The 10,615-nt window shown below is 48.3% G+C and overlaps 1 protein-coding gene across 1 annotated transcript in view; it reads left to right on the top strand.

Annotated features, from left to right (window-relative positions):
• The window catches only part of LOC123363225 (golgin subfamily A member 3-like), a 78,067-nt gene extending 70,926 nt beyond the window's left edge, over window positions 1-7,141 (top strand). Inside the window, exons 2-3 of the mRNA XM_045004103.1 lie at window positions 5,443-5,526; window positions 7,077-7,141. Coding sequence (XP_044860038.1) covers window positions 5,443-5,526; window positions 7,077-7,141 — 149 coding nt within the window. The remainder of the gene's footprint in view (window positions 1-5,442; window positions 5,527-7,076) is intronic.
• Window positions 7,142-10,615: the final 3,474 nt, after the last annotated feature.

A 10,615-nucleotide genomic window follows, 5' to 3' on the forward strand; every position in this document is an offset into this window, starting at 1 on the left:
GGGTGAGGAGCCCCGGTGGGCCAGCCTGTACTCCACCCTGGTCCCGAGGCCCGCCGGGGATATCAGCTGGCGGCTCCTTCACGGGGCCGTGAGCACGGGCGTGTACTTGGCGCGGTTCACCCCTGTCCCGGACACCTGCCCCTTCTGCGGCGTGAGGGAGACCCTGGCGCATGCTTACCTAGAGTGCGCCAGGTTGCAGCCCCTATACCGGCTCCTCACCGACATTCTGTTACGTTTCTGGCTGCACTTTTCCCCTCACCTCCTTATCCATGCACTCCCTATCCGTGGCCCCACAAAGTCGCGGGACCTCCTGGTCAACCTCCTCCTCGCCCTGGCAAAAAAAGCCATCCACGCGACCAGGGAGAGGAGGTTGGCCGACGGAGACTCCTGCGACTGTGGGGCTTGTTTCCGGTCCCTCGTCCGCTCACGTCTCCGGGCAGAGTTCCTCTGGGCGGCGTCCGCTGGCTCCCTTGACGCCTTCGAGGAGCAGTGGGCGCTGTCCGGGGTTCTCTGCTCGGTGTCCCCATCAGGCTCCCTCCTTATGACCCTTTGACCTCACTCCTGTCCCTGTTCTTTTATTAGTTGTCCCCCGCACTTAGTGGGTTTCCGTGGCCCTGTGGATCCTCCCCTTGGGCTGGGGGGAGGATCCGTTAGCATGGGGCGGGCTTCCGCCCGCCCCCTCTCCCGGATAACCCAATAGTACAGTACTCCACTTAGGAAGGAACAATCAGTTACATACCTACAAAATAGGAAATGACTGCCTAGGAAGGAGTATTGCAGAAAGTGATCTGGGGATCATAGTGGATCACAAGCTAAATATGAGTCAACAGTGAAACACTGTTGCAAAAAAAAGCAAACATCATTCTGGGACGTATTACCAGGAGTATTATAAGTAAGACATGAGAAGTAATTCTTCTGCTCTACTCTGCACTGATTAGGCCTCGACTGGAGTATTGAGTCCAGTTCTGGGTGCCACATTTCAGGAAAGATGTGGACAAATTGGAGAAAATCCAGAGAAGAGCAACAAAAATGATTTAAGGTCTAGAAAACATGATCTATGAGGGAAAGTTGAAAAAATGGGTTTGTTTAGTCTGGAGAAGAGAAGACTGAGAGGGAATAAGATAACAGTTTTCAAGTACATAAAAGGTTGTTACAAGGAGGAGAGGGAAAAATTGTTCTTCTTAACCTCTGAGGATAGGACAAGAAGCAATGGGCTTAAATTGCAGCAAGGGCGGTTTCGGTTGGACATTAGGAAAATATTCCTAACTTCAGAGTGGTTAAGCACTGGAATAAATTGCCTAGGGAGGTTGTAGAATCTCCATCACTGGAGATTTTTAAGAGCAGGTTGGACAAACACCTGTCAGGAATGGTCTAGATAATATTTAGCTCTGCCTTGAGTGAAGGGGACTGAACTAGATGACTTCTCGAGGTCCCTTCCAATTCCATGATCCTATGAAAATAGAGCCGTGCCAAAGAGGAGAAGGAGGTTGATTGGTGTAGAGAATTGGAGCTGTGCAGAAAAAGACTGAAGAGAGGGGGGCAAGATTTTTTTAGGGTGGGGGTGTGGAAATCAGAGCTGTGCCTGTGGAGAGAGAGAGAGGGAGATGAAGGAGCTGGAGGTGAGTCAGGTGAGAAGATGATGATAGTGTTTGGAGCTGCGCTGTGGGGAGAGTACGCTAGGGTGGAAGGACTGGAACTGAGCTTGAGAAGTGGGGCCTGTGCAGGGTTGTGGATCATAAAAGGGAGCATGACCATGCCATCCTGTCTCTTAACACTTATTTTTGTCTGCTGCTGAGTTGTTTTGCAGCTGTTCAACTGGTTGAGCCTCCAGGCATCTGATTCAGACCTCAGGCAGATACTCACTTTACTTTAGTTATTCCCAATTAACTCACACTGCAGGTTCCCCTGGCCCTCATAGAGGTCTTCAGAGGGAGTGCCAGTCCAATAGGTCAAATCTATCACACTTATGAGTTGTGCATTTTGTTCTGAAAGTGGTAAGATTCTGGGTCAGAACAAAATGCACAACTCATAAGTGTGTTCTGACTTTTTCCTTAACAAAACCCAAATCCACAAAACTAACCTCGACCCCAAAAAATGTGCAAGGTGGGAGGGAGTGAAGAGAAGCCAGTTAAACAAAAAATTAAGCTTGTGACATCCTCCTATACATTTTCATGCTAGTGAGATAGGCAGAAAGAAAGCAGTAAAGAAATGATGAGTACTAATATGAGATATTAACATTGTGAGCAAACTATAGGGTAAGTAGAAGATAGCATATGAAAGCATATTACACTTGTAACTCAGCTAGATTCATATAAGTAAAAAGCACCATGTACAAGTTACAAGAAATATCTTAATCTTTTTTTTTGCTATAGAGAACAAAGACATCTCTAGCCATGTCATAATGCTTAAAGTGGATTTTTAAAATATGGATTTGTCATTCAGTTAAAAACCATGTAACACAAACACATTACAGTAAGTTGGTTTTGTCCATAGGTGAGGAATTGTCATCCTTTAGTAGTCACTAGTCCAGGGAGTGTGGATATCGGGCTGTTAAATATTATATATATATATATATATATCTACACACACACACGTCTTGAGACCGAGTGGGTAGAGGTATGTGATTTATAAGAATAACAAAGCTAGCCCCTGCCCCTTGTTGTCTGTACACATGCATGTGTTATAATGCAAGATAAAACAACTTAAAACAACCACCACCACCTCCACCGAGGATCCTCTTTTAACACAAGCCAAGGTATCACTGCCAATGAATGCTCTTTCTGTGGGCAGCAGACATGGAAGCTACTTTTCATTATTTAGGCAGATGCAGAAATAGGAATTCCCTGGTAATAATCCACATGGGCATGCTGCAGAGTTATTTGTTGCTGGATTATTATAAGGATTTCATGCTGTGTATAATGGGAAGTTTGTGTATGGTAAAGCCCCTACCTTAGATCAGGATGCTGGAATTGGAATAAAGCTCTTCTACTTTGTTTTCAAAACAGTATGATAGAATCATAGAAATGTAGGCTGGAAGGGGCCTCAAGAGGCCATCTAGTCCATGCCCCTGTCTGAGGCAGGAGGACTAAACCTAAACCATCATGGAGAGGTGTTTCTCTAACCTGTTCTTAAAAACCTCCAATGAGGGAAATTCCACAAACTCCCTTGTTAGAGAACCTTCCTTTGTTTCCTTACAAGATTGAAAGGCACCTGTTAACTTATCATCTAGGATCTGAAAGTCCAGAAACTCTTAAGAATATGTATCAGAAACAGATCAGGGATCAGCAGACTTACTGAAACCGTAAAATGGGATGGTTTTAAAAAAGCTTTGAATTTAATTCATATGCATTACCAGTTGGCATTGGCCACTAAAGTAGAAAGGGTGCTGAACTAGATGGACCACAGCTTTAGAGTCCAGTATGCCAGTTCCTATGTTCAGTCTTGCTCTTAAAAAGAATGTCCCAGTTTACAAATGGATAGTGCATGGTAGATTTGTACAGCACACAGAAATAAAAAACTCTAGTGACAAGTATGCTGGAATAGTTTTGATATTTCTTTTGTGCCTGTTGACGATGTCCAAAGTGTTTTGTAATGGCCTGCCTTCCATGCTGGTCTCTAGAGGGGGTGGATGTAATTTAGCGTGAAACTTTGGTAAGACATGGTTAACTTTTGAATAAATAACAGGAAATATGCTGCCCAACTTAGCTGTCAATCACTGAGTTATATAAGATGATAAATGCATGTTTCTTTATTGTTTCTGATTTGCGTTTGGAAGATGCCTCATTCATCATTATTGGGCTTATGTACACAAATAAAGAGAAACTCTATATACTTATTCTTTTGTTAAAATGTCCATTTTATAATTGCAATTAAGAGACAGAATACTGATTAATACACTTCTTGGGTGCTCTAGAAATACTCACCTCAGGCTTGTATGCATCGGAAGTATACTTTAATCATATCACTGCATGCTCTGTTGTATTTTATTGCTGAATTAAATCAGTACTGCCAAGGTCTGCCTCTGCAGCTGCATTTTAGTAGTTAGGATATATTAGTGTAAGTATGAAGCTGGAGAGGAAAAACATCACATACTGTTTTTTTATCTGATGGACAATGTTCTAACAATATTATTTTCATTAATTTTATTGTCGTCTTGGCTTTGTCTGAGGGTACCTTCTTCTGGATTTACCTGATCTCACTATTTTTCTGCCCTTCCCCTCCAGTTCTATTATTTTTTATTTCTTTTGTTCTTATGTTTTTTTTCTTTTCACTCTTCATCTTGTTTCCCCTTGTCTTGGTAGATCCTCCCACTTATCGATCAATCTTTTTTCTCTTCCACAACACTCTCCTTGTTTCTCATTAATTCTTCCCTCACACTTGCAAACAGTCCTGAGTGCTTCAACATCTGAGACTCAGTAAAACAAAAGTAACTTCATTTATATCATTTGGCCACTACAGATGACTTTCCTGGGGAAAACCTGGGAGAAACAGAGGTAAATATGTGTTGCAGACAGACTTGATTACTGTATAATGTGTACACAAGGGGAGCTGGTACAGAACCCTGATCCTTCAGCTTGAGAACCTTGAAAAGGCAAAACAACCTTAGCTGGTAAAAGGAGCATGTCCTTTATCTTTTCCATGTGGCAGTCATCACCTACTCACACATCAAGTTAGTATAAAACAACAGGTGAGATACTCCAGTGGTGGCCAAAGGAGAAGACACCGCAGGAGTGATTGAACATGGGGGAACCTCAGAGAGGATAAGGTAATCCACAAAAATTCTGTAGGAGTGAACTGACTACCCTCTTCCTCTTGAAGACACCAGGAGAGGGGAGGAAAAATCAGTCGCCAGTCACACTGCAGGGCACAGAAAATCATTCCTTAAGAAAACGGTAGACTGGGAGGCATCCAGAGTATGTTGGGAAAGAGAAGGGGGTTGTTATGTAGGAGAGGCCTGCAAGTTCCCTATAGGATCAGATCAGCACAGGAAGCTTCTCTAAACTTGGGTTTTTACAATTAACTTTTATATACACTTTAAAAAATTTAGTGACAGATAATAAACCCAGTGTGTATCCATGCAGTGAAATGATAACCTTTGGAATGCAAATATGCACCTGTCCAAACCCAGACACCTTTGGAATTGCTGATGGATACATGTTTTCCACAACTATATCATTGCCCATCAGATCACCCCCCCACAACAAACCTCAAACTGCTCTCATTGCCGTCTCAAAATAGTCTGGGGGAATGCACTTTCTCATAAGTAAATAATATTAACAATGCAGAAATACTATCTGGAAAATATGCAGAAGGAAATCAGTTATTCAATGGAGACATGGTCCCAAGCATGAGACTAAAATACATATCCCATAGCTTTTTTCCCCCCACTTCATAAACTGAAGTCTGTCTAATCAGATTGATGTATGTGTGCCATTTCTGCAGCTGTGCAACAAGAAGTTGCCAAAGAGACTATCAGAGACCTTGCTAACAATTGCCTCTCCAAAGATGGAAAAGCGTTCATCCATAGTAAGCAATGCAGAACAATCAGAGATTGAGTTCTAATGAAAGAATTGTAACTCCTGCATGGATGAAAAAGCTTATCGATACTTGGGAATGAGAGTCATTTAGTAATAGAAAAATGCAAATGGTGAATAAGTCAAATAGCATCATTGGTCAAAAATATATACAGTTATTGAAGATCTGGCAATTAACTGGTTTCTCTTCGCACTACAGATTTAATAATCAAAAGATTTTATAGATCTGAAGGAAGAATCTTCATGTGAAAATTGGGTATAGATTTATTTATGCTTCAGGTACATACTATGCAGCCATTACAGATTATTAAACTAACTATCCACCTGTGGTGTACTTGGGGAGACCTAGGGTTTCTCATCTTATCAAAAGAATTAAAACAGCAAGCAAGTACCTCTCATTTATATGGGGGATTCCAGAGCAAATCATTACTGATAATAGTCCTTAGTTCAGTGCAGCTGAGCTTACAAGATTTGCTGAACCATATTGATTTGCATGTGTAATCCTACGTCCAAATATCCACCAGCTAATGGACTTGATCAAACTGGAGTATGAAACTTTCTTTAACAAAGTTTATGTAAGTTAACAGCAGCAGATATGACTTCAAGACATGAGACTCCATGTCAACTTTTAAGGACTCTCTCTGGCAAGAGGCCAGACTGGAATTCTCCTCACTTGTAGAAGAGGGGATATCTACAGGAAGGGCCTCCTTGCAAGCAGCCCTGGATGCAGCTGATTTGGCTGCTAGGTCCATGTCCTCCACTGTGGCCATGCATCAGGGCTTGTGGATCTAATTCTCTGGCCTCCCACTGAAGGTACAACAAACCCTGCAGAACCTGCCCTTTGAGGGGCTTTATACTCTTCTCAGTTCAGAATGATGCAAATCTCCACAGTCTGAAAGACCCCAGGAAAACCCTAAAGTCCCTGGGTTTGTATACTCTGGTGACTTCAAGGAAGCACTGTAAGCATCAGCAGTCCTCCTGGTACTTTCCTATGCTGGCTGGGCAGGACCCACAGAGGAAAAGAAGAAGGGGCTTTAGGAGCAGATTCTCAGCATCAATGCCCACCTCTCCCAGACATTCAGGTGGCTCCAAGCAGGCTTTTTCTGGCACGCTCAAGGACATTATACCAGTTTCAGAATTCTGGGATCCTGTTCCCCTCACTTTGTGGGCTACCTGTCCCACTTCCTTCAGGCCTGGTCTTATATTACTACAGACTGTTGGGTGCTGAGCACAGTCAAAGTGGGATATACCATCCAGTTCAGTTCTACCCCACTCTCCACACTCCCTCCCTACCTTCCCCTCTTCTGGAAGCCTTCTCACAAGCAACTCCTAGCCTAGAAGGTTCAGTCCCTCCTAAGAGTGGTTACTGTGGAAGGAGGTTCCACAGAACCTAAGGGGCCAGAGATTCTACTCCTGTTATTTCCTAAACCCAAAAGACAAAAGGTGATCTCAGACCTATTCTAGACTCGTGCTAGCTCAACTGATAACTCAATATGCTAAAGTTCCACATGGTCTCATTGGCTTCCATCATTCCCTCCCTAGATCCAGGGGACTGGTACACCATCTTCGATTTAAGTGTTGCTTACTTTCATATCACTATCTTCTGAGGACACGGGAGGTTCCTCAGATTCGTTGAAGGCCATACACACTACCAGTTTGCAGTCCTCCTGTTTCGCCTGGACATGTTTACAAAGTGCCTGATGGTAGTGATGGCCTTCCTGAGGAGGCAAGGGGGTGCAACTTTACACATATCTGGATGACTGGCTGGTCAAAGGTCGGTCCAGAGCTCAGGTGGAGTACAACATCCTTGTTATTCAGTTGTCTTTTCCAACCCTTAGGCCTGCTAATAAACGTTCAAAAGTCCATCCTCATCCCGGTACAGATGATAGATTTTTTGGAGTGGTGCTTGACTCTGCACAGGCCTGGGCCTTCCTCCTGGAAGGTTATTTCTAGGCAATCATGGCCCTCAGAGCACACCTCAAAGAGAAACTGGTTACCACAGCCCAATCTTGCCTGAAGCTGCTGGGCTACTGGTCTCATGTCCTTATGTGGTCCAGTGTGCAAGACTATGCCTCAGGTCTCTCCAGACATACTGGCCTCGGTATACTTTCCAATCCACCACCATCTGGACTCAGTCCTCATGATTTCTTTCCTGGTTCTCACTTCCCTTAACTGGTGGTTAGCTCCATTAATGATTTGCACAGGCATCCTATTTTCTCAGCCCCCAACTGTCAATTTCCCTGGTCTCTGACGCATCAGCACAAGGTTGGGAAGCTTACTTGAGGCCCCTCAGGTCCCAAGGCATTTGGACTAAGAAAGAGCTCCACACCAATGTCAGAGAGCTCAGGGAAGTCTGCCTGGTATGTTGGACATTCCTACCTCATCTTGCAAGCAAGAATATCTTGGTTCTCACAGACAACATAACGGACATTGTGGAAGTTCTATATCAACAAAGAGGGAGGGGCTCTGTAAGCTGGCGCGTCGGGGCTCAACCCTCCTGCTGGGCCGGAGGGGAGCCACACCGACTCGCTCCTTGTCCCCTCTACGTGGGAAGTCCAGACCCTCTGGAGCAGGGGGGGCTGGATAACAGCAATCAGTCTCAATATGGGTCCAGTCCCTCTGGAGCCGGGGGGCTGGATAACGGCAATCAGTCTCAATATAAGTCCAGTCCCTCTGGAGCAGGGGGGCTGGATAACAGCAATCAGTCTCGATGTAGGTCCAGGTCCAGACCCTCAGGCAGGGGCCGCACGAGGCACACGGTCACTAAGTATACGCCCCGGCCCTCAGTTAGGGCGGGCAGCCGGACAGCAGTCCTTGGGCGCAGACCCTTATAGCAGGAGCCGGGCACCCGCACAGTCAGGATAAGCCCAGGCCTCTGGAGCGGGGGCTGGGCAACAGCAAAGTCAATATAGGCTCAGGCCTCTGGATCGGGGGCTGAGCAACAGCAAAGTCAATATAGGCTCAGGCCTCTGGAGCAGGGGCTGAGCAACAGCAAAGTCAATATAGGCTCAGGCCTCTGGAGCAGGGGCTGAGCAACAGCAAAGTCAGTATAAGCTCAGGCCTCTGGAGCAGGGGCTGAGCAACAGCAAAGTCAGTATAAGCTCAGGCCTCTGGAGCAGGGGCTGAGCAACAGCAAAGTCAGTATAGGCTCAGGCCTCTGGAGCAGGGGCTGAGCAACAGCAAAGTCAGTATAGGCTCAGGCCTCTGGAGCAGGGGCTGAGCAACAGCAAAGTCAGTATAGGCTCAGGCCTCTGGAGCAGGGGCTGAGCAACAGCAAAGTCAATATAAGCTCAGGCCTCTGGAGCAGGGGCTGAGCAACAGCAAAGTCAATATAAGCTCAGGCCTCTGGAGCAGGGGCTGAGCAACAGCAAAGTCAATATAGGCTCAGGCCTCTGGAGCAGGGGCTGAGCAACAGCAAAGTCAATATAAGCTCAGGCCTCTGGAGCAGGGGCTGAGCAACAGCAAAGTTAATTGCAGGCTTCCGTGCCTGAGCGCTGAGGTGAGGGGGAAACTGCCACCCGCGAGTGGGGTGGCAGGGGGAACACAGGCCCACCCACTCCACTGTGTTCCAGCCCGGGGCCCTATTAGCGGCTCTCACGGCCGCTGGTCAGTGGGGTCCTGACCGCAACACACTGACATGGGGACCTCAGTGTCCGTAGCCTGACAGGGGTCGCCTATCCCCGGGCTACACTCCATATCCCCCTCGGGGCCTACCTGCACACTTGTACCAGGTTCGGGCCAGTCAAAGGTCCTCGGCTCCTCCGGGTCCAGGCTTGGGGGGAGGTCGGGTAGTGCCTCCGGAAAGTCCGGCCAGGCCTGCTCCGGCGGTTCCTCCGGGAAGCAGGGCCGGGGAAGCCCCGGCGGCTCCTCTTCGGGGGGGGCGCAGGGGCGGTCCGGCGGGTGGTCCCAGTACCTGTCACGGGGCGGCTCTGGCGGCTCCTCCTCCTCGTAGTGGGCGCGGGGAAGCGGAGGCCAGTCTGGGCAGCTGCCTTGGTTCCTAGAAGGCTCCCGGGCAGGAGCTCCCGCCGGCACGTCTGCTCCCGGCGGCTGCTGGCTCCTGACTGAGCTCTGGCGTCTTCCTTTTATACTTCCTGTCCCGCCCCTTGACTTCCGGGGGGCGGGGACAGGAAGTGGTGTCTCAGCCCACTTGGGCGTCTGGCAAGGGGCTCCCTCTGCTGGGCCGGAGGGGAGCCACACCGACTCGCTACACCCCCCCCCCCTCAAGTCTGGCTCCCGCCGATCGGGGCCAGACCCTTCCATTCCCCCAATACGGGACATGAAGTCGGCGTTCGCATGGTCCTTGCCAGCCCGGTGCAGAATAGTGAACGCATATGGCTGCAAGGCCAGGTACCACCTCATGATGCGGGCATTCTTGTCTTTCATCCGCGTTAGCCAGGTGAGGGGGGCATGGTCTGTGACCAGAGTAAACGGCGCCCCCAAGTGGTAGAAACGGAGGGCTTCGCAGGCCCACTTTATGGCCAGCGCCTCCTTTTCCACCACCGCGTAATTCCGCTCACGGGGGAACAGCTTACGGCTTAAGTACAGCACAGGGTGGTCCTGCCCCTCCACCTCCTGGGACAGGACGGCCCCCAGTCCTACCTCGGAGGCGTCGGTCTGTAGGACGAACCCACGATCGAAGTCCGGGCTATACAGGACCGGTTCCCGACAGAGGCATTCCTGGAGGCGCCGGAAGGCTGACTCGCATTCTGGGGTCCACTTCAGTTGCCGGGGGCTGTCCTTTGTTAGTAGGCCGGTGAGGGGTGCCGCTATGGAGGCAAACTGGGGAACAAACCTCCGGTAATACCCGACCAGGCCTAAGAACTGCCGGACATGCCGTTTGGTGGTTGGGGTCGGGCATTCCATTAAGGCCTGGACCTTTCCCACCAGGGGTTTTACCTGCCCCCTGCCAACAGTGTACCCTAGGTATGTAGTCTCCTGCCAGGCGATCCGGCACTTCTTGGGGTTAGCCGTCAACCCCGCCTGTCTTAGGGACCTCAGGACGGCCGCGACCCGGGGCAGATGGTCTTCCCACCGACGACTATAGACGACCACGTCGTCCAGATACGCGGCAGCATAGTCGT

The sequence above is a fragment of the Mauremys mutica genome, chromosome 2 (assembly GCF_020497125.1).
Source record: "Mauremys mutica isolate MM-2020 ecotype Southern chromosome 2, ASM2049712v1, whole genome shotgun sequence".
In the NCBI taxonomy this organism is placed as follows: Eukaryota; Metazoa; Chordata; order Testudines; family Geoemydidae; genus Mauremys; species Mauremys mutica.